The sequence below is a fragment of the Brachyhypopomus gauderio genome, chromosome 16 (genome assembly GCF_052324685.1).
Source record: "Brachyhypopomus gauderio isolate BG-103 chromosome 16, BGAUD_0.2, whole genome shotgun sequence".
Classification (NCBI taxonomy): domain Eukaryota; kingdom Metazoa; phylum Chordata; class Actinopteri; order Gymnotiformes; family Hypopomidae; genus Brachyhypopomus; species Brachyhypopomus gauderio.
The window spans coordinates 8,871,936-8,896,383 of record NC_135226.1 but is presented as its reverse complement, the minus strand read 5'-3'; the positions used below and the strand labels follow the sequence as shown (position 1 = coordinate 8,896,383).

Below are 24,448 nucleotides of genomic sequence, written 5' to 3'. Positions count from 1 at the left end.
CCACTGCACCCTGTCAGACTAATACTGAACCCTGTTAGACCCACACTGCGCCCCATCAGATCCCCACTGCCTTCCATCATACCCCCACTGCACACTGACGTGTTCTGGTGTTCTGGTGCAGTCCCACCGTCAGAGCCCTACATTGAGTTCGACTCGGACGAGCCCTGGCTGGAAGGCGAGCAGTACACCGTGACCTGCGTCGCCCCGGACGGGAAACCCGAAGCCGACATCACTGTCTTCAGAGGTACGGCATTAACCTCCACGACCTCTCAATCTCTGCACAGTTGAGTTGGACACAGAGAGTGTAAAACAAAGGCCCATATTTGTCCAGTGATGGTCAGAAGGTGGTTGAAACCCCTCGACAGATCAATACTGCGCTTCTGTGAGCTCGCATTATTGTGCAGATTACTGTGGGCATCGCAGTGGATAAATGTGTCCAACGAATGTGAATGTGTCCAATCTGGCGTGTGGCTGTGTGGAGTAGAGAAGACAAGCAGCAACCTACGGCCCCATCATGCATCTCTCTCTCTCTCTCTGTCCCTCTTTCTCTACCTCTCGCTTTCACTCATCCTCAGATGGAGAGATGTTGAAAAATGCACGCTCTTTCACGGTGTCAGGCTCCGAGGATAAACTCCTGAACACTCACGCTGTTGTCCGGTATATAGACGTGTGTGTGTGTGCGCGTGTGTGTGTTTGTGTGTGTGTGTGTATGTGTGTGTGTGTTTGCTTGCTTGTAAATCTGTGTTCTCATATGCCTTTTCTCCATTCAGACTTTTTTCTCAACAGGTGTCCTTGAGCACTTCTTATAGGATGAAGTCTTAAGAAAACACCTTTTTCAAAACAACAATAAGGTCTAAGGTGGTATTAAAGGGCAGTATGGGCAAAAGCCTTGAGATTGAAGTGTTGTTTCAATTATAGTTTTAATTTGTGATTGCAGTCTTTGTGAAAGATATCATTTTTTTGTTTCTTAAACATATTAATATACTATATTTTAGTTTAGAGGACTTTATTCAGCATCTACCAGGAGTTATGCAGTTGGACAAAATACACTAGTACTTGAAAGGCTTGAAGTACTTGCTTATTTAGACAGGTAAATGATAGACTCACTTGGTAAGAATACTAGTTGCTCAAAAATCTGAGGAAAAATAGTTCAAACTCAAAACACAGACACTTCTCAAACTAGTGCATACCAAAATTCATGAATAGGCATTTCATTTGTTAATCTGTGGATCCTAAATGCTGCTTCAAAAGGTGTTTACATCCTTATCAAGGGTCACAAATGCTTAGTTCAAAGTAGAGAGTTGATTTTTTTGCATACATCCAGACATCCAGTATTTCTGCCTTGACTTTTATCCACCATGGTTGTTTGCACGGTCTCGTATCTGTGAAGTGTGTGAGCAGAAACTTCTCCTGTGTAGGCTGTCATGTCCACATTTACAACACCCCCGCCTAACAAAAAAAAAAGACATGCATGACCCTAAATGCATGCAAGAATTTGCCCCATTGTGAGGAAGTCCATTAACAATGTAATGAATAGCAGAACAGGACGAGGTCTGCAGAGGTTGAGATGAGGGGGCGGTCGGTGTGCAAAAGGTTCTGATACGTTAGCAGCTGTGTGCTGGCCTTTGTAGGCAGAGAGATGAGCAGAGTCCAGGAGAGACATTCATGATCCAAAAGAGACAGTCAGGGTCCAGGAGAGGACACGGCAGTGGCAGAGGACCAGGACAGGGCTAACTGCCACAACAAAGCACATATTAAAAAGTCCAATCTAGGTCCACATCTCAAAGCGCCTTCACACTGATCTGTGCCTCCTAAAATACGTGGGGCTGGACCACGTTCAGCCTGCAGTGTGAGTGTAGTCCATGTCACAGTGGTTTCCAGCAAGCCAAGCTGCACAGTGTATGTGGAGTTTATCCTGCTCCACTGTGACAAATCATATAATCACATATTAAACCACAGTGAACTCCACAGAGAGCAAGCACATATTAATTGGCTGATTTTGAGTGGGAGGGTTTTTTAAACGACAGATTTTAATACTCTGTGGATTTGGTTTCTTTTCTATTTTTTATTTTTTTGCTTTCTCCCTGTAGCCTGATCAATGATCTCTCATTAACAGCATGTTAGAAATCCATCTGTTCAATGTGCAATTAAGGATTGTAGCGTATTCTTTAAATAGCCTTCCATGCCACTGTAAACCATCAAAACATTTTAAGATGATTTGTAACATGCTCTGAATACCATACATTACTAAACAGTTATTAATAGTTCAGATTACTGGCTGTATAGTTGTAGTCCCTTACCGTTCTTAGGGCATTTTATCAAGATGCATCACAACATGTTTGTGTGGGTTTTTGGTGGACCAGGTCAATCAGTAATTAAAGCAACTGGACCTAAAGGCTTGTCAACTTGTATAATCCTAAAGACATGCCAACTGATGAAGCCTTTAATAGCAAAATGAGTATCAAAACATTTGTCAAGGTTTTAAGTCCAGGTGCTTTAAATTACCACCATTATAGAATTAGTTGCATTTGTTTTGTAGTTCACTGGTTGCTGTGGCTTCACCTCATGACTAGCGGTAGCCAGGGATGTTTTTTTCAAGAGTAAAATTACTAATTTATTTAGTCTCATGCATAATTATTACACATTTAGAGTCCAGACAGAGTCAAAAGGTTTTTCATTGTTATTCTGACTATATACAAGTATACAGTGAACCACAATAACGTTCTGGTTATTTAGACAAAGGTGAACACAAAAGAAGAACAACAGGAAGAAAAATGTGAATCTTAAATCATTTTATCCTTTAATTCTTTTTTTGTCATGTCCTATGAACCCTAGAATTGAAATAAATCAAATGAAATTGTTTTGGCTTTGTCTGCACTTCCCCTAGTCTGAAAACAGCAATGGTTTCAGAGAACAGGTAGCAGTTTGCATCATTCTCTAAAGGTGTTCACTTTGTACCAAAGAGTGTAGCTTTGCTCCTGCAGAAGGTACTGCCAGCCAATCACCTTGGACATACCTCACACATGCCCCCCTGTGCCAGCCAATCAGCTTGGACATACCTCACACATGCCCCCCTGTGCCAGCCAATCAGCTTGGACATACCTCACACATGCCCCCCTGTCAGCCAATCAGCTTGGACATACCTCACACATGCCCCCCTGTGCCAGCCAATCAGCTCGGACATACCTCACACATCTCTGATGCAGGTCCAAGCTTGCAAATACAGGGGTGGTCGCTGAGGCAACCTTCAGTTGCAGGGCGCCGATTGAAGACATGCTGACGGCTACGCTGCGTTTTCTCGCCCCGCAGGGTTCGAGCCCGGCGTGCAGACAACGGCCAAGCGCTGCTGTGTCAGGTGCGAGCCCCGGCGCTGTCCAGGGTCCTGGAGACCACACGGGTCATGAACGTTTACTGTAAGAATCCCGTCTGCCTCTTTGCTTTATTGCTTTTTTTGGGTGGTATTTCAGTGTCAAATATTCAGTTTCACAGTGAAATCTCCTGAATGTTTCTCCCATGCTCATTACCATCACCAAACGTCAGAAACACAGACCCTGGGTTTGCTGGTATTGCATCAGACTCATTTAGACTTCTCAGAAGGACTCAGCTTTCTTAGGGCACTTAAGGTACACAAAACAGCAGTTTCAGTGATTGCTATGATTAATTGGACAGTCCTAAAAAAATGGTCAGGAGAATTAAATCGACCGGCATCATGTAAGGCTTCGTTTGTAACTAATGTTATCATTAAAGCTTAGCAAACAGCACAAATTAGTCATGGACTACCACAATAGAGTTTGGCATAAAGTGTGACTGGGGCAATGCAAAGCAATTATCAGTTCTAACTTTTTAATGAATAGTCATGTCCTGAAAAGCAATGAGGAAAGGGGTCTTAATGAGTGTGTTTGTGTGTGTGTGCAGGCGTGTGTGTGTGTGCTTGTGCGTGAACTTGCACATGCACACGTGTACTTTTGCATACGTGCATAATTTGTACTATATCAGCATAAGGTGATGAGTGGGAGATAGAGTTATGAGAACTGCCAGTTGACACTGAACCCTCTACAGATGTGCACATTATTAACTGGAAGGACACAAGAAAGTTGGTCTTGTGTCACACACAATGAATTCAAGTCTCAATGTTTTCTCAGTTTTCTCAGATCATGTTGGCATCTGTTCAGGGTATTAATTATGCCTTATACTGAAAGACTCATGTTAAAGGTGCCAGCATGATCTTTTGGGGACAGTTTCTCAGCGAATGTCTATAGTAACAGTCGTGTATCAGCCAAGTATCTTTTTTGCTTGTTTTACTGGTTCCAGTTTCTCTTCCTTGGTTTTCTTTCCAGTCTCAATTACATTGTCCACAGCTCACCCCGCCTTTAGAAGGGTCGCCCAGGGTCTCATTTCAAAGTGGATGAGTCTTCAACGTGTGTCAGTGGCCCAGGCTAACTGCAGATTGTACTGTGAGGGTGTGTCTGGTCTTGTCACTAACACTCCCCTAATGTGTGCTTACTAATAATGGAGGTTTACTCAATATAGTACAAGGCCATCCATACTATAGACGAAAGCGGGACACAATCTAATCTCATTATTACATTTGGCCACAGAGAATAAATGAAATCCCAGTGTCTTCAGTATATGACCAAGAAAAGTGAACCCACGGGTTGTTTTTCACCACAAATGCTGTCTGAGTCTAACAATAATATTGACGGGCTAACAGCACACTGAAAATTTCCAGAGTGATGCTATACAAATCGTGCAACATCAAAATGGTTGCTACCCCTGACAGTTTCCTGTTGGTCGGAAACACAGAGCTTCTTAAGGAGAATGGTCACATGGCATCAGTGAGTCGTTTTTATTGTTTGGAGAAAGCAGAGTACCGAGTCCCCGAAGCGCTGACAACTTTAAAGCTATTCAGCTTTGTGCTCCCTCTTAATGTCATCAGTCCCGCGTGTTTCGCACTGCATGTGTCAAGTGTCTCGTCTCAAACACTATCTCTGTCTCTTCTTGTTCCCTGAATATCTCGTGCCTCTATGGCAGGGCCATTTAGCCAAACTCAAAACCGAACCCCTGTTTAACACGGAATTCCAATTCCGTACCGTAACTACGAGCAGAGGAACAGAAAAACTAAATTTGAAGTTTGTACGAGTCACGGGCTCATCTCCTAACACCTTGTTACTTCTCCTTGCAGCCTGATTGGTTCTCATTCTCACTTTGGGAACTGTTTGCCTCCATAGCGTTACCTTTCACAGTTATTAAGAGAATCCGTGTATTTAATGAAAATGTTTGTGCACACCATGTCACCCCATGTCATTTGCACATGTACTGCCATTTGTATGCATGTCTCCGTCACCCTCTGCTTTCTGCATGCTGAATTCTCTTGTATTTTTGGCTCTTGTGTATGTGCTCTCCCTCTCTCTCTTCAGCCTCTTTCTTGCCCCTCTGCCCTCATCTCTCTTTCTGTAGCCCACCCCTCGTTCCATCTTCCCTCTTTCTCTTTCCCGTCCCTTCTGTGATTATTCATCTCACTCTCTTCTCATCTCTTTCTCTCTCCCATCCCTCTTTCTGTTTCCCATATCCCGTGTCTATCCATTTCACTCTCTCTCCATATCTCTCTCTCTCTGTTCATCCCTCTCTCCTATTCACTCCCGGTTCCATTACCGCCCAGTCACGGCACAAACTGCTCATCTTGCAGGGCGGCGGCCTTAGTCAGCACGGCCGGCCCATCGCCACGCCGCCGTCCGTTCCAGACTGCTAGCGATGCAGCACTCCGTCACGCCGGACCCTCCTCCGTCCGTCCACGTCCGTGTCGGCAGTGACAAAAGGCTGGCCCCTCTCACGCCGTAACTCATTCGACGGCGCATGTTTTATTCACGAGCCGCAAAGTAATTTATTCATATTCCGCCTTGCCTTATTACTGTTTAAACATCTGTTATTTTGCTTTATGGACTACAGCCAGGATGCTGCTCCCTCTTGCCGCTTAGCGCCATTGTCTAAAAGACCAGCGCCCAGCTCTGACGCTTAAAGCGAGTCGCCACCCCAGCGCTGCCGCCACCATTTCGCCCCAAAGCCGTGATACTTTTTAGTCTGTTCGCGCACCTGTTGTACTGCGCTTGGCCCGGCCAAAGCCGTGGCCTGGTTTCAGGCAGATAGGCTAGCAGATAGGTTAGCTGTTAGCCCGCACGGCCAGCCGCGTCCTGCTAGTTCTTCTTCATCCGCCCCTCACGCCTCTCCTGCAGCTCTCTTCATGTTTTCACTGGGTTCTTGGGGGATTAGACATACCAAAGGAACCCCCTGGTATTCCAGTGTGCATATTGGTTTATGTCTCATCTCTCTCTCTCTCTCTCTTTATTTCTGTTTCTCCCTCTTGTTCTCTCTGTCTCCCTGTCTGAAGTTCCACCTCAGGTGCCAGTGATCGAGGGCCTGTTCAGTGGCGAGGTCAAAGCAGGGGTCTCTCTGACGCTGGTCTGCATGTCCTATGGAGGAAACCCATTGGCCACTCTGCACTGGACCAAGGTGAGGAGGAGGAGCCATGACAGCCCCGCCTACACATCCAGCCCAGACTCATAACCCCAGCTCTCCCACCACTACGCTGGCCTCCTATCTAAACTTCGATAGGTTATTGTTTAAAAACCTTATTTTCTCATTAAAAAGGAATATGATTACTATGATGTGCTGGACATAAATGAAACTTTTGTTCTCTGCTAATCATTAATATTTAGTATTAAGCAACCCAGATCCAATGAAATTGGAATTTGATTAATAATTAATTATAATGAATAATTCCTTTGGTTATATCATGGGGATATCGTAATCAGATATCCACACTAGATCGGCCATTGATTTAAACAACGTGATAATTATATAGGCTACTATGATATAGTACCTTTATCTTGCCTACCTGAAATTCCTCTGTGCTGTATAGAATTTTCGTGTGCCACCCCAAGAGTTTCCATTGGCCCCATCTGGCCTCCTAAATATACAATTTTGTCCTGCACGCACTGCTGCACACCACATGCGTAATGACCACACAAAATGGGTCACAGAACCAAGCGTGCGAGAATATTGGTGCGCGAGCTAACGTCGTTTGGCAGCCCAGTTGACTTGAACGTCATGAGGAGGTGTAGAGTCGTCGTGGTGTGTATTTCCGATCCGATATAAGTGTCAACTCTTTCCTCAGCGTTTCACTAAATCAGCTTTCCACGTGTCACTCATCCGCTACGCCTAAAAAGACGCTGGCAGATTGGCAAACAAAGGCAAAGACGTGCCGTGTCGCACCGACGGCAACCGTAGTTTAGACGTTGGGCAGAGCACAAGTCCCGGATAACCACACGCGGGAGAAAAGGGAGACGGAAAGAGAGAATGCAGACTAAAAGTTTTGGGCTCTGAAGTACCGCGAGGGGAGGCTTTTTTCTGGTTTCTTGCTTTGTGAATAAATTGTGTGGATTATTCTGTACTCCACTGGCTGGCGCTGAAAAGGCCAACACTAGCATTCAGCGCTGAAAACAAACAAGCCTTCACAGCAGAAAGCTATTTTCGAGTTGCTTCTCAGTGAAGAGCAGAAAACTGTGAAAAATCTAAATATGTCTCTTGTTGCCATTCTCTTTCGTTTTCTCTCTCTCTTTCTCTTGCTCTCTCTCTCTTGCTCTCTCTCTCTCTCTCTATCTCTCTCTCTCTCTTTCTCTCTCTCTCTCTCTCCTCAGAATGGTGAGGTGTTGTCCACTACCTGGGAGGTAGATACATCCTCTCAAAGAGCCAGTAGCACTTTACGTATGGCGGTGAAACCAGAAGATAACGAGGCTGTACTGCGTTGTGAAAGCGTCAACGCGGTGTCCCGGTCACCTCTGTCCGTCACTCGCTCCCTCTCCGTCCTCTGTGAGTCACCAGTGGGATTACATGTTCTTTGAAGACACACTCTGTATTAATTTTAAGGAATATTTTTGTCCACTTACTTCAAATACGCAATCACTCCTAAAATGTCCTAGATAAAGAATGACAGGTCAGCGATTAGGTTAATTAGATTACTTAATATATATTTCAGTGTCTTCACAATGAAGAAGGTATTATCTCCAAGGTATTTAGATCTGTACACAGGAGCTCCACAATGTTCTAAAATCATGGGATGTACCTACAGTGATAGAAGAACTGCAAAGGAGATATGGTGGTTTGTAGAGGAAACTGCATATCCTCAGGGTTTATTGATGTTACAGATTTAAAGTTGTAGTTGATAAGACTTTGTCCTAAGACTTAACAGATACCAGTGAGGCCGCTGAGAGCTTGAATTTCATTTAGCGATTGTCTAAAACCTGTTGTCAAGTTACTGTTACTTGCTTCAATGGTGGCTTTTAAACCCTCTGGAGTCTAGAGTTGTTGTTCTTTGTTGTTGCAGTTAATATGATGTATGAACTGGTTGAACTGAAACTTGAGACAGTTAAAATGTAAAATAAGAAGTGACACTCAGATAGGGATGTTTAGCTTCATTTTAATGGACAAGCTGGGAAAATCTTAATTAGTGCAAGATTTAATTTCAGCATTCTCTCTGATTTGTAAGAATCTGTAAATTCACAAGGGAGGCATAAGGAGAATGAGCTACCAGAGGAGAAGACTGTGGTTTACAGCCTACTTGAGAACCTGCTGAAAGCTCACCAAAGACATAAGCTACTGCCTGCATTGGGCTACAGACTGTCAAAATTCCCGTTGAAGTTCATGACCTGTGAAATACACTGCAGTAGGATGCAGATCTAGTTTTGGATCAACCTTCGTTGTGGTATTCTGTCTTGACTTTGGCCGATGGGAGCTGTGTGTGGCACCTGAGGAGTTGTAAGAGTGCGCTTGCGTTCATGTGGTCTGCATCTCTATTTTATGTGCTCTCGACATCGGTTCCTTTATATGAATACGGTCTATCTGACGCAGCAATGGTGTATGCGTGGGTGTGTCCGAGGTCATGTGCAGGTGTGTGGGCATCTGTGCTCGAGTGGCTTATTGTTACAGTGCGAGGTCATTTTTCCAATCCCCAAGTCTTTCTCCCTGTCCTTTGGCGAAGCGGCAGCTATTTAAAAGCCTGCCTTTTTTTCGATCTGCAAGGCACAGAGGAATAGGTGTCAACTCGGGTTACAGCCACAAGAGAACATCGCTGTTCTCTTCTTCAAAGCTCCAGCAGATACCTTATGCAACCTGTACATTTGTACATCTGGGTTTTCTAATGGCAGCCACGTCAGCAGGACAAATAAAGTACAAAGTCACAGTGAGAAGTTCATAAAGAGAAAGGTGAAGAGAAGAAAGCCATGACAGTCCTCCCTGTCAGACTAGCAAGTGGTGTCGCTGGGTAGCAAGGAGGGTTCATTTTGTTGTTCCCTTGTGTTTGGTGTTCTTGACAAAATGAAATCGAATATAATGTTTAATAGAATAACTTTTATGTGTGGTGTAAAATGCTTTTGTTAACATATTTGTGATGAGCACTAACACCGCCTGAGGCGTAAGGCAGGAGGTGAGTTTTTGGGCTGGCTGTCAGAGCACACATTGGCTTTGGTTCAAGGCCATGTGTCAATGCCTTTACTACAACTGGCCAAAATGTCTTTGCTACAAATGGTGTCAGAAGTGGGATGTTGTGGTGAAACCATCAGGCGTGTATCCATGGCCAGAGGAACCTCTACTGCTGCAAGAAGTTCATGTGGAGCTGAGTGTGCACCCTTGGCGAGGGGAATAGGTGTGATTCTGGATTTGTGTGTGTGTGGGGGGGGACACATGGAACGTGTGAAGATCACAAGCGTGTTCCTTGAAGGAAGGGTCAGTGTGCACATCTCCATCAGCTCCTTGAAGGAGGGGGCTCTCCTGATGGAAAGGATGTGGTGATGGAGAGCATCACTGAGTGCACTAGGACCAAGACTTTGCCAGGGGGGCGGATTTTTGCTCTCATAGTGTAAGTACCCAGTTGTGGGTACGTGGATTTGATGCCGGGTAAAGATTCTGCCTTCTATACATATTAGGCTTAAACAACACATTAGTCTTAAACAGCTCTTTGTTCATTTTTTATGTTTAGTTATTGTTTGGTCATTGTTAATCTGTTTAATGTATTATATAGTAACTTCTATGAATAATTCAGTAACTCCACTAAAACTAAAAGAAAAGACCGTGGACCCAGTGCGTGTGTCTTTAAATGTGTATCATCATTCTGATGATCCCCGTCTGTGCTAGTCGAGCCAAGCGAGGTCGTTCTGAGGGGCTCGGCCGAGGCCATAGAGGGGAAGGAGGTGTCCCTATGTTGCTACACCACATCCAGCAACCCCCCTGTCCATATCCGATGGTGGCTTGGCTTCCAAGAGCTAATCTCCAACATCTCCACCATCTCCAAGGTACAGGCACCAGACACAAGGACACAAAAAGAACCAAACTGCATTGGAAGTGATGAAACAATCTGTGGTTTTAACTAATAAACGATAACTACTGAGGCATGATAGTTACACATCCATTAAGATATCAACAAATATGTTGTGACTTCACTGCTTGAACCTATGCATTCTACTCCCTTATTATGAACTTTATATTTACAAAAAAGAAAATTAAAAAGCACTTAAGATGAAATATAGTTACTCTACAATATAGTAATATGACTAAATGTTCAGAGAACAGCATATCATCACAGATTGCTTAAGACTGCTCACCTTGCAGCTTATATAGCTGTGACTAATTTAGTCATGGGTAAATCCATTCATTCCGTTACATTAAGTTTTGAAGCCTGCCTCAGAAAAAAAATCCTTTTCTGAGAATGAAGAAATGTGTAGCCAGCGTGTTTCTTCATAGAGAACTCGACGAGTTCAGCCTTGAAGTCGGGGACAATAAAAACCACAATCGTACAGATCCTCGCCGGGCTACTGCCACTGACAATAAACGACTTCCCAAGATGGAGTGTTTGATTAAAAGTATAATTCAGCTATTATACTACAAAATAACAGGCTGGCACCTTGACCTTAACGCAGAGCAGCCAAGCCAGCCGTTACTTTGGATTCCATTAGCTGGACCTTAATTTCCTGTGAGATCAGGGGCTTTCTAACATGTTTCATTCATTCTATGTGCCCCTGCTGTTCATTTTCTGTGAGGTTTGATTCGAATTAAATGTAAGTGAATAAAAGCCAAAATAAGGAAGCCACATGTCTGGACCACATGTTCATTTTAATGTGTTTTACGTGTGATATTTATATCCTTTTGTTTACATATAGCCATATTCCCACATCTCAACATCTTTTACTATAGTACATATGTAGAAAGACAGAGAGATGGGTAATGGGAGATATTCTAAAGTATGTGTTTCCACAGAAATATGTTTTTGAATTTATAGGAGGAGAAGAACCAGTTCAAATTAGAAAAAGTAAATCACAACATTTATTCCATAGGGTTCTACATTTCTGAGCGTAGTTTTATTTGTTGAGTTTTTTATTTTTAATTTCATATATATATATATATATATATATATATATATATGTGTGTGTGTGTGTGTGTGTGTGTGTGTGTGTGTGTGTACAGACACACAACTACGCACATATTTTGACTAAGCTTTGATTACAGGAGAACAGGAATGACCTTTTTGGCTGCGTGGTTTTCTCTCACTACCTGTGTTGCTTTCTGTGACGTGTTTTCTGCTGGGCTGACAGTAATTAAGTGTGTGGAGGTGAGGAGGGGAAGCAAAGGCCAGCTCTCCCAGCAGGCCATGCGGCACCAAACGAGACTCCTCACAAATAACCTCACCTCAGAACTCGACATAAAAAACAGAAGATACCAACATTTAATCTGGTGGTGGAGGGGACGTCAGACACCTTTCACTGTAAAATAATATGTCTTAAAGACAGTTTATTAATGCATACATGCATAAATATAAATTAACAGGTTGGAAATCATATGAAAGTCTCCCTACCAGGCCTGGTGTGCTTTTTTTAAAGTAATTTTAGCACTGAAAAATATCTCATGAATTATGATTATGACTGTGAGTGCGTTGTTTTTTCAAATTGCTACTGTAACATAATTTGTGCTGAAAGGAGTCTCTTGGGTTAAAGGGTAAAAATGGAGGCATGGCAACCATGTCAAACCTGACTCACACGGTGTCTAGGGAAGAGAATGGACTCCTTCTCATGTGTGAGGCATTCAACAAAGGCACACGGTTCTCAAGCGTCAAGTCCAAGACCCTGAGTGTCTACTGTGAGTCCACCTTGACATGCAAATGATGATTTCATAGTAACAACAACAAAGGGCGCCTTGGATGCTTTAATTTCTCTCTCTCTGTCTGTGTTTCTCTACCTCTCTCTCTCTCTCTCTCTCTCTCTCTCTCTCTGTCTCTCTCTCTCTCTGTCTCTCTCTCTCTCTCTCTGTATCTGTTTCTCTCTCTCTCTCTCTCTCTCTCTCTCTCTCTCTCTCTCTCTCTCTCTCTCTTAGATCCTCCTCAGAAGGTGTGGTTGGATGCTCCACCAGCAGGAACCCCTCTGCGCTCAGGGGCAACTATACGACTCGTCTGTTTTTCCAGTGGAGGGAATCCAACAGGGCATCTGACATGGTTCAAGGTGTGTGTGTGTGTGTGTGTGTGTGTGTGTGTGTGTGTGTGTGTGTGTATTTATTTTGTAACATGAATCCTTATCTTATTTTTTTAAGAAAAGCAGTTCTACCTTTTTCACATGAAAGCCTTTTAAAGTACATGTGACATCTGAATTGCTACTAAATGTAAGACGGCAAGTAGAACTGTTTGAAGGCTGTGGGCTTTTGGAGTGCTTTTAGTGAAATAATAGACGGAGTGTCACATTTGTTAGTGTCACAGTCATATGCACTAACAGAAGTCTCTCAGGGCAGGTAAAATCTGCATTTAATATGTGTGGATCTTTTTGGAGATTCATTTACAATATAACATGCTCAAAATTAGCTGGAAGCTTTTATGTCGAATGAAGAAAGGAGAGGGTTTGCTGCTTTACTTTCTGTCTCAAACTCCCAAATACCTTTTTTGAAATCCAACCATCCATCCATCTTCATCCGCTTATCTGGGTACGGGTCACAGGGGCAGTAGCCTAAGCAAGGAGGCCCAGGTTTCTCTCTCCCCAGCCACCTCTTCTAGCTCTTCTGTGGGGATACCCAGGCATTCCCAGAACAGCCGAGAGATATAACCTCTCCAGCATGTCCTGGGTCTTCCCCAGGGTCTCCTCCCAGATGGACATTCCTAGGGATCCCTCGATTGATCAGTAAATTGAGAGCTTTGCTTTTTGGCTTAGCTCTCTCTTCACCACAGTAGTCAGGTACAGTGTCTGCAACACTGCAGCCACCATCCTTATCTCACTCGTGAACCAGATCCCGAGATACTTGAACTCCTCCACTTGAGGCAAGGACTCAGTCCCTACCCAGAGAGGGCACTCCACCCTTGTCCAACTGAGTACCATGGTCTCAGTTTTAGATGTGCTGATTCTCATGCTGGCCGTCTCACACTCGGTTCAAACTGGTCCAGCGAGAGCTGCAGGTCCTGGCCCAATGATGCCAACAGGACCACATCATCCGCAAAAAGGAGACGTGGAATCCTGAGACCACCAAACAAAACCCCCTCTCCCACTTAGCTATTCCAAGAAATTCTGTCCATAAAATTTATTAACAGAATCTGTGACAAAGGGCAGCCTTGGCGGAGTCCATCTCCTGCTCTGTTTGTACAGGGACTGGATAGCCCGTAGCAGCAGGCCCAGTACCCTGCACCCCCCAGAGGAATCCTGAGGGTCACGGTCGAATGCTTTCTCTAAATCCACAAAACACATGTGGACTGGTTGAGCGAACTCCCATGCACCCTCTAGGACCCTCGCAAGGGAGAAAAGCTTGTCCAGTGTTCCACGACCAGGAACCCACACTGTTCCTCTTGTAACTGAGAACAAGGCCCACTAGGACTCAATGTCTCCAACCTCCCTCTAGATGCGGTCAAAGCTCTGCCGGATGTGGGAGTTAAAGATCTTTCTGACAGGTTCCTCTGCCAGATGTTCCCAGGAATCTCTCATGATGGGTTTGGGTCTGCCAGGTCTGTCCGGCATCCTCACCCGCCATCTGATTCAACTCACCACTAGGTGGTGATCGGTTGACAGCTCAGCTCCTCTCTTTAACCAAGTATCCAAGACACACTGTCGAAAGTCCGATGATACGATTACAAAATTGATCATTGAACAGCGACCTAAGATGTCATGGTACCATGTGCACTTATGGACACCTCTGTGCTCCAACATGGTGTTTGTTATGGACAGTCTGTGACAAGCACAGAAGTCCAATAACAGAACATCCTTCAGGTTCATATCAGAGAGGCCATTCCTCCCAATCACACCCTTCCAGGTCCTACTGTCATTGTCCATGTGACCAGGTGAGCATCCGCTAGCAGAACAATAGATTCCCCAGAAGGGGCACCTTCCTGTATCCCCTCCAAAGACTCCAAGAAATTTGGGTACTCCAAACTGCCATTTGGTGCATAAGCACAAACAACAGTCAGAGCCCGTTCGTCAACCTGAAGGTGCAGGGACGCAACCCTCTTGTTTCCCGGGGAAAACCCCAACACATAGGCGGTGAGCCGGGGAGCTATGAGTAAGCCCACACCTGCTCTCCGCCTTTCCCCCTGGTTAACTCCAGAAAAGAATCAGCACTAGAAGTCCAGCCTCTTTCTCTGCCTCGCACATCAGCTCAGGCTCCTTCCCAACCAGAGAGGTTACATTCCATGTCCCAAGAGCCAGCTTCAGTAACTGAGGATCGGTACACCAAGGCTCCTGCCTTCAGTCACTGCCCGATTCACAATGCACCGAACCCCTAGTATTACCTCTCCCACAGGTTGTGGGCCCATGGGAGAGTGGACCCAGGGCTGTGCCGGCCGGGCCCCATGGGTAGAGACCCGGCTTCCAGGCACTCGCCAAGGTGCCCCTCCCCCAGGCCTTGCTCCAGGGTGAGGTCCCGGTAACCCTGATCTTCCTGATCCATAGGGGCTTTTTGATCACTCTTTGTCTGGCCCATCACATAGGTCCAATTTGCCTTGGGAGACCCTACCAGGGGCATTGACCCCGACAACCTAGCTCCTAGGATTATGTGGGCACGCAAACCCCTCCACCATGAGGGATAGATTTTTTTAAAACCTAAAAAAGCCTAGTTTCTGGTCCATTCAGACCTCATCATGAAATCCTGACCTTGATCCATCTTATGGTTATAAGATCCTGTAGTGCTTGTTGTTGTGCATTGGGCCTCGACTGGTACAGTAACTTTATACACCCATAACATACACCCTCCCAGAATGAGCACACCACAGCCCTTCTCTAACAAGCCCTGCACCCTCACTCCCAGTGAACCTAAGAGCTGGTTTCAACCTGTGGACAGCAAACGCATTTTAGCGTTTGTCTTAGCCCCGTCGAGCCTGTAATCCACACACCTGTGTTATTTTGTCATTTAGTTAGGATGTCACGAAAAGAGAAGGTACGTTTCAGCTTGGCAGTTGGCTTGAGCACTTCCATTATAGTGAAGTGCAGAGTGGCAAAAAGCCTCGCATTTATGACATCGACACATCTTTTGCTGAAATTTGATTGGACAGTTTAGAATACGCTTAATTCCACTGGCATCTCCTCTGATAACACCTGGAAAATGGTTTGCTGTCCCGACAATCGCGGTTGTGTGACTTGGGGATTAACAATTTTTTGCTTAAAAAAAAAAACTCTAGAAGGTACAAAGACTGACAAACAACAAAGGCAACACACACTTATGTGTTTAAACGATAACAATGCACATGTGAGACGCGTGACACATGACGCTGACAAAACAGATAACAGACACACACACATAAACACAAAAATGCACAAATTCAAGGGAGGATTTGGGGGCAGCTACTGTGATGCTAACCATTATGGTGTCATATTTAACGTTACAGGTTCATGCTGTGGCAGTATAACCCATAATCATGGTTTACTTTATTGTCTGTTTGTGTGCATTTTGTGTGCATTTTCAGCAGAGGTTTTAATGTGTGTGTGTGTGTGTGTGTGTGTGTGTGTGTGTGTGTGTGTGTGTGTGTTTGCATGTGCATTATTCTGTGACATTAGAACGGTAAGATGGTGCAGGGTGTATCGCGGCATGTGCAGTCTGAGCGTGGGGTCTCTCGAGAACATCTCTTCACCCTGCAGCCCAGCGACAACATGGCCACCTACAGCTGCAACGCCACAAATGAAGCCAGGAAGATTCTCTCCGCAGACACCAAACTGCACGTGCAGTGTGAGTTTATCCCAGCCACCCATACAGCCCCCAAGTCGAACTCACGCCCAACGTAGCACTCTTTGAGCGAGATGTCACGCGAAATGGCCAGTGTCACCATTTTCTTTACAGCAATGAAACCATTCCAATATGAACATTGAAGACAGAAATTTATGTAAAATTTTTTTGTTTTAATATGCATTTTCCTAAAGCAATGCATGTACTATGAGAACTGTGATGTTTGTGATGTCTTGTTTTAAATGGCGTTGTTGATCTTAATGCGGAAGCCTCCAGATGAAACTAGCCATGCATCTGTGATTATGCGCTCACCATTAGTTCATTATCTTGAGCCGAGGGGCCAGTGTCAGCACGTGAGCCAGCGTGAAAGTGTGCACACGACTTACTGTGTGAAGGAAAAGACCAGAAGTGTATCTAGCAATACTTCTTCCCCTGTTCTTTGTATGGATGTGCAGTTAGGAACTACCATCCATCTGTTACCGTGCCCGGATTGTGCTAGTCATTCTCCAACTTAGCGGTGGCCACGGGACAGACGCTGGCTGGATACTTTTGACCACTCTCAGCAAAGACAGCATGACACCAACACGGTGCAGAAAGAATCCGGTCAGCGCCGCCCTGCCTGCTACAGTCATAGCAGCGCCTTCGTTAATACCAGCAGTGAGCCGGCTTGTCTTGTGTTTCGAAATTGCCCGGTGACCAGCAGGATAGAGGGTGACTGGCAAATTGAGCATAGAACCAGATGGGCTATAGTGTGTAATTGTGCACCTATAAAAAGCACCTAGGAGACAGACGTAGCCATTAAAGTGGCCGGTGAGAGTCAGTGCACAGTGGGTGATGCTAATAAAACAGGTGGTGAAGGGAGCGTGAGAGAGGAAGATGTAAAGTCCTCCGCAACTACCGGGGGCCGTTATTATTCTGAACCACTGATACACCTTTCTTTTATTGTAATGAATAGAGCTCTGGTAATAAATCAGGAGTGCTTCTCTGTCCTGGTTCACACTCTGGAAGAGCCCACAAGCAAGAGTCCTGCCCCACTGCCCCAACCATCCGCTCCCACCAGACCAGTTTGCCTAATTCATGTTAAGTAGAGACTAAAGTGGAGATCTGTGTGGGGCTAGATGGCTCCTAACTGTGAATAAATGTCGTTCTGGCTATGATGAGGTTTTAGTGAAAGGTTTTAGTTGGAGAGTAACTGGAGTGTGGCGTCTTCCCGCCATAGTTCCTGCGGTGAGTGTGAAGATAGTGGTGAGGGAGACGGAGCTGCGAGCGGGACACACACTCAATCTGCTCTGCCAGGCAGGGAGCAGCAACCCGAGAGCCAACATCAGCTGGAGCATTGGCTCCACCAGGTACTGTCTCACACACATACACACACACACACGCACGCACACACACACACACACACACACACACACACACACACACACACACACACACACACACACACACACTAACTCACACTCACACACCCTCCCTCACACACACACACACACACACACACACACACACACACACACACACACACACACACACACACTAACTCACACACACACACAGACACTAACTCACACACACCAACTCACACTCACACACCCTCACACACACACTCATTCACTCACACATATTGACACACTCGTGCCTGCACACACACACACACATTCATTCACTTACACATACTCACAGGCACACACACTCACACACTCACTCACATATACTCACACACACACACACCCTCGCATGTGCATACACACACACACACACACACACACACACACACACACTCAGCACTAGGGTTTATGCACTGTGAGTGGGCCACTGTCACTCACGGCTGCTTAATCTTTCCGACCCGGCGCGTTCGGTCAGGTCGGGCTGGCCCGGCGCCAGTCCTCGCGGTCCGGATCTTCCACGAGCTTGTGGCCCCCTGAGCAGTGAAGTCTTTGGCCGGGTCATGCCGGGATGTGGAGAGCCCTGCTGCTGAGGCGGCCACTCCGGGGGACCCTGGAGGAAGTGTGTGTCGCCGCGGGTCTGTAACCCACTGTGTGGTTGTGAGACAGGCCCTCTGAAAAAGGCCCTCTGGACTTTAGACAGGGTAAAAACCAAAACGACATAAAAATGCTTTTAAAAAAACACCTTGGGCGTAGTTTTCCATTCCGCAGTTCACAGCGTCCACAGTTTCCCTCTTCTGAGAGCTGGAGACCTCTTCTACTTTCAGAGTGCCGTGAGAGGACAGCACTCTGGTCCACCATCAGATTAACATGGTTCTGAAGGACAGGAGTTAGCGTTGTGCAGTGGTGCGTAGCCGAGCACCCACTCTCTCCACCTTGGCCAGAGCAGAGAAACGCGGCAGCAGCTCTGGAGAACCGTGCGGCCGAGCTCGGAGCGTTCCTGTCGGGCGATCCGTCTTCGGCTCCGGTTACCCGTCACGCACGGTGCTTTGACGGGCGGCCGCCGATCGCTGAGTCATTACCTTGTTAGGGTCCGTCTCCAGCACAGGCGATTGCCAAGATGGCGGGATGGCGTATCTTAAAACTCATGTCAGAAAGTTCCAGAGGAGTGCAGTATGCTTCCTCTCCCCAGGGCTCCATTAAACCTGCTGTGCAGAGAAAGCTGATGGGTAGCAGGCAGGCATCTCTGCCAAGCACTGTATCAAACGTACGCTGGTTATTGATTTGTTTAGTGAGGATACCCAGCAAACACCAATGCTGTAATTTTGGAATGCTGAGAAATACAGCACTTGGGCCCAGTTTTTTGGAATAAGACAGCGTTTTCTTCCGTAATTTTCATTGCGAGCCACTTCACTTTCCGTCTTAGATCGAGGAGAAATTTGCCTGCGGGCAAAGTTTGAATTCCTAATGAACATTTATGCATTGAAAAGGTTGTCCATTATAACACAACAGTCCCTCAGTCTTCTGCATTGATTTCTTCTTTCCATCTTTCTTTCCCTCCTCTTCCTACTCTGCCTTCTCACTCCTTCCACCCTCTCACTCTATTTCCTCCTCTTTGTCTATTTCTCTCTTACCTCCTCTCTGCCTCACACTCTTATCATCCCTTCTCCTTCTGTCCCCTCTGTTTCTTTGTCCTCTCTCATCCCTCCTCCCTCTCTCCCTTTCTCTCAAACCCTTTCTGTCTCAAACGGTCTCCTTCCCTCCATCTCTCTCTCTCTCCCTCTCTCTCTCTCTCTCTCTCTCTCTCTCTCTCTCTCTCTCCCTCTCTCTGTCTCTATCTCTTTCTCTCTCCATCAGCCTGGTGGGAATAGAGCAGCCCCCGAAGAAGGCGGAGTATGGTGGGGTATCTGTCAGCAGCAAGCTTGTCCTTCCCTTGGGCTCTCATCACCACGGCAACAGGATCACCTGTCAGGCCTTCAGTAACCTGCTCTCTGAAGGAGTCAACACCTTCTACACTCTTAATGTTCTCTGTGAGTGTGTGTGAGTGTGGGAAAGTGTGAGTGGGCATGCCAGTATCAGCCATGCCATAAGGGTATATTTGTTTTCTATACTTCTTTGTGTGTGGAAGGAATGGGACGTGTGTGTGTGTGTGTGGGTATATGTGCATTTTGTCTGGCAACAGTATGCCTGTGTATGTGTGTGTCCTTTTAAAGAGCTGTTTTACTTGAAAACATCTTTGTAAGTTTAATGGTGTATGTGTATTTTGTGGTTTACATGTGCCATTGTATCTTCAATGGTCGTGGCTTTGTCAAACACAACAGGCACTCTTGACTTTGATGCTGTTTTGCCTGATGTAGCCAACCACATCTTCAAAGCCTGCCTGTGTGTGTGTGTGTGTGTGTGTGTGTGTGTGTGTGTGTGTGTGTGTGTGTGTGTGTGTGTGTGTGTGTGTGTGTGTGTGTGTGTGTGTGTGTGTGTGTGTGTGTGTGTGTGTGTGTGTGTGTGTGTGCGTGCGTGTGTGTGTGTGTACGTGTGTGTGTACATTCACATGCTGTTTTTATCCCTACCTGGCCCTCAGCTTCTCTTTACAAAAGACTGCATCATTCATCTCACTGAGATTTCTGAACATTAATTGCTTTTTCTGTATAATTATTTATTTTTTTCTTAGATGAGGTTTTCTTTTGATCTGTTCATGTGTGTGTGTGTGTGTGTGTGTGTGTGTGTGTGTGTGTGTGTGTGTGTACACTCTACATGATAGTCTGCATTTGAATCCTCATCCACTCTGAAATTACATTTCATAACAGCACACACACAAACTCACAAACAGGACATGGGCAATAAATATGAAAGTGCGCTTTAGAGACGTACAGAGTCAACCAGGCCATGAGCCACACTGAAAAATTACTACTGAGTTTGAATAGACTGTTTGAACTATGTTGTACAAATAATTAGATTTAAGCTTATGCACGTGTAATGCATAAACTGCTAGCATCCACAGAAGCTAAGCTGGCTGGATGAAGAAATCCATTGCACATTAAACACAAACAGCGGCTTCATAAATAAACCATTAGCGCGTGTTGATAGTTACGCAGACACCGATTAAGAATCTTTGCTATGGCAACTTGGAGCTAATAAATAGCAATTCTGCGTTGTCGACAATAACACAGTGAGATGTAAAAGACCGCAAACGTGGTAGTATGTCCGCTGCCAGGAAGACAAATGAAAGGGTAGATCATAATAGTTTTTTATTGTTTTTTTTTTTACTTGCATGTTTATATATTGGTGTTTCTGCGTGAGGAGGCGAAGTTTTCGAGAGTGACTGAGTGACGACACAGGGCTGGCTTCATCGACACCTCCCTCTACTTCCTCTTGTTTCGCTGGGCTCTCTCCATAAATAATGTTTTGGCCACTTGGTGGGGGGATTATGAAGGTGCCCCCTGAAGTCTGGGGCCCTTTTTTATTTATTTATGATGGGAAAAGTCCACCGAGAGCCTATTATTTGCAGCGGGGCTGTGAACACAGTGGAGAGATAAAAAAGAGGCACGCACACTCCAGCAAAAGGAAACCAAAGCAAAGCAAAACGAAAACAAATGATAGTGTTATAATGTTGTCCGTTATGCAAATGATACTATTGTAATAGTACAAATTAAATAACTATACAAATTATATACTAATTAAACTAATTTAAAAAGTTTAACAAAAGGAAAGATTTCCAGTCAAATGTGCACTTGCTTGAAGGCAGGGTTTTATGATTATGCTTTATACTCTATAAATTTGTCTATAACGGCAAAATATTTCATTTTTTTCTGTAGGCTGATAATAAGAATTGAACTGCATTAAATTAAAAAAGATAGGAGGATTCAGACTAAACCAGTTCTGACATGACATGTGTGATTTGCCCCTGGTTATTTTAATGGAACCAAAGATGTAGTGACACAGTTTCCAGTTTATCAATGCAGTCATTGCAAATGACAGAAGTAGTGATCTAAAACAGTATTTGTAAGGTAAAATGTTAGGAAAATCCTGAGAATTCGACACACACAAGACAATGCACTCTGACAAACAAAAACACACACACACACACACACACACACGTATACTGTATAAACAGTGTCAAAATGTGCTTATTGTCTGACAGAAAATCTCATTGAGGAGCCGTTGTCCTAAGGCATGTACATTCATGTGTTCACGTGTTACTGTAATCACAGCCATATACAATGTGAAATCTTTCCCCTGGAACTAAGATACAAGAGAGACATGTACATATAACATACACAGTGCTGACAGGAAATAAATATAGTGCAATCGGAATAACAAAAAAACAGTAGAGCATAAATACCTAAATTATGCGAAAATTTGTACATGAGAGATTGCATAAGTACTTCAATCACTAACCCATTTAACTTGACAATGGGACATTAGTGTAATCACGGCAAGATCTATGGCTGCCACTTGGACTGACATGTATGAAGGAACCAGCCCACTTACTCTCGGTGCCTGAGTCACACACTCGCCACACTCCCATCATTTTATTAGTCTGGCTCCTTTCAGAGTTCCTCTGGAGGTCTTCTTCCAGCTGTGAGCAGACCAAGGGGCTGCAGGCCGCTATTACAGCTGTCCGCACTTGATCCTGGTGTGTTTGAGCAGAGAAAGAATCAAACGCTCCACGTCTGTTGTTGTAGCAGAACCACCAGACGGCTCCAGGTCGAGAAGAAGAGCTCTATCAATATAGTCAAAGAACTAAAGAGTGTGTCTGCAGTGCCGTAACTACTGCAGGGCAATCGCCAAAGGGCCCAGTGTGACTGGGGCCCCTATCATTCCAATTGGGCCTTTCCTCTGTTCACACCTACACTGTGCATCTGTAATTCACAAACAGGTCCTCTAACTTAACAATATCCCTAACAGTATATGAATAGGCTGCTGTACACGCAGTCATTTAGGGTCCTTCTTATTCATAATGTGCCTTATTCATGGTAGACAAACTGACAAATGGTTCTTAAACAGATCTCTCAGGCAGGAGCTATTGTGAACATAATTGAACATTATTTGTTATTCTCAAAAATCACAAAATATGAAAGTAATTCCATTAAAATATGCCAAAATGTGTATTTAAAAAATCAGCGTGTAATGGGGTCCGAAATCTTATTTTAACCTGCACTTTTAGCTAAATTTGGTGTATATTTATTGCAACCTAAATAGATACCCTAGCGGTATTGTTCATGATATGTCAGAGGAGACTTCAGCTTTCTCTGTGTCCTCTAGTGTAATAGTGAAAGCTGTGATTGCCACATAAAAATTGCAAGTCCACCAAAGCAAATTGGACAGTTTTTAAACCGAGTTTTTAAACCGGGTACCAGAAGATTCTTGTTCTGCCAGCGTGTCTGTACAGTGTATTCAGACAGTATCTGGACTCTTTATGCTGTTGTGGGTATGATTTTAAATGGATATCATTGCAGTTTTAACTCATCAAGCTGAGTGTATAGGGATGAAAGGAACCGTGTTTTGAACATTTATTTATGATCTAAATTTATATATATATATATATTCATATCTTATATTCATTAAAATATTCAGACTGTTTATTCAATATTTTTTTAGAAGCTGCTTTGGAATTTATTACAACTTGCCAGGTTTTGTGTATTTGAGTCTACAAGCTTTGCACACCTGGATTTGAGCTGTTTATCTAATTCTTCATGGCAGTTCCTCTCAAGCACTGTGGGACTTGATGGCGAGCATCTGTAAACTGCCTTCTTCATGTCTCTTTGCAGATGTGGGATGGGGTTGAATCTGGGTTTTGGCTGGGCCACTCCCTGACAGAGGCCTCGGGCAACTGTGGTGCTGGGAACACTCAAAGCCTTATATGGTGTTTTATATTCTGTGCCTTGCCACGGTTTGATCACGGAGATCCACAGGCAATTCTTTGAACTTTATGGCTAGTTTTTTTTGTTCTGACAATGCAGTGTAAATCCTGGGCACTTGTTTACCCAGGTATGTGCCTTTCCAAATTGTGTCCAATCAGTTCAAGTTGCAACAGGAGGACTCCGACTGAGTTCAAGACACATCTCAAACAGGATGAACCTGACCTTAATTTGATGGATCACAGCAAATGGTCTGGATATTGTTTGTGAATAAGAGATTACAGTTTTTAATTGTTTCATTAATTTAAATAATGTGTGATTACGTGTACGCTGATGGGTAAAAATGTGTAATAGATCAATCAAAACGGTAATAAATCCACAACACGGTAACATGTGCAACAGGTTAAAGTGGTCTGAATACTTTTACGAATCCAGAGCGTGTGTCTTTTAGTCCCTCCGGAGTTCTCCGCTGAGCAGCCTGCAGACGTGGAGACCACCGAGGACGAAGCCATCACCCTTCCCATTATGGTGTCCGCCAACCCCGATGACATTTCATGTGCGTGGACGTTCCATGGGCAGAGTGTAAATAAAGGTAACGGATATTATATCATCTCTATACATGTGGCATCACACACACACACACATATGACCATATGCACATTAAATAAAACATGAAAGGCTCTGTGGACATCATGACCAAGTGTGGTGGTGTGGTAAAGTATACAGGCTTAATAAAGATTTCTATGTTTTAACCTCCATCCTGCAGTCTCCACCTTTGCCCCCACCAGATTACACCTTCATCACTTCCTGTCTCCGCCTCCATCAGTTGGCCACACTCCTATTCTTCTGTGTCTTTATGTTCTCCATCTCTACTCGACAGAGACGTCCCTGAAACTAATAGGAGAGCTGGAGAGTGTCTCCACACTGTGGCTGCATTGTGTGTGTGTTCGTGCCGGGCGTGTGTGTGTGTGTGTGTGTGTG

The 24,448-nt window shown here is 44.7% G+C and overlaps 1 protein-coding gene and 1 long non-coding RNA gene across 6 annotated transcripts in view; one reads left to right on the top strand and one right to left on the bottom strand.

Annotated features, from left to right (window-relative positions):
• nphs1 (NPHS1 adhesion molecule, nephrin) overlaps positions 1-24,448 on the top strand; it is a 66,246-nt gene that overhangs the window by 20,251 nt on the left and 21,547 nt on the right. For 3 of the 4 annotated variants that reach the window (XM_076976338.1, XM_076976337.1, XM_076976339.1), the window contains 12 exons: positions 122-244; positions 576-657; positions 3,310-3,413; positions 6,386-6,507; positions 7,695-7,866; positions 10,186-10,343; positions 12,039-12,180; positions 12,415-12,539; positions 16,059-16,227; positions 17,444-17,573; positions 19,467-19,639; positions 23,919-24,059. In XM_076976338.1, the coding sequence (XP_076832453.1) occupies positions 122-244; positions 576-657; positions 3,310-3,413; positions 6,386-6,507; positions 7,695-7,866; positions 10,186-10,343; positions 12,039-12,180; positions 12,415-12,539; positions 16,059-16,227; positions 17,444-17,573; positions 19,467-19,639; positions 23,919-24,059 (1,641 nt within the window). Of the gene's footprint in view, positions 1-121; positions 245-575; positions 658-3,309; positions 3,414-6,385; positions 6,508-6,979; positions 7,129-7,694; positions 7,867-10,185; positions 10,344-12,038; positions 12,181-12,414; positions 12,540-16,058; positions 16,228-17,443; positions 17,574-19,466; positions 19,640-23,918; positions 24,060-24,448 lie in introns of those variants that run through there. The other variant, XM_076976340.1, reaches the window with a different exon arrangement.
• LOC143477640 (uncharacterized) lies at positions 1,010-7,280 on the bottom strand. Of its 2 annotated transcripts, none has more exons than XR_013121600.1 (3): positions 6,893-7,280; positions 3,187-3,382; positions 1,010-1,449 (listed from the first exon to the last, which is right to left on the bottom strand). It is a non-coding gene; the product is annotated as an uncharacterized LOC143477640 (long non-coding RNA). The 2 variants fall into 2 exon arrangements; XR_013121601.1 differs by lacking the exon at positions 1,010-1,449 and adding an exon at positions 1,755-1,923.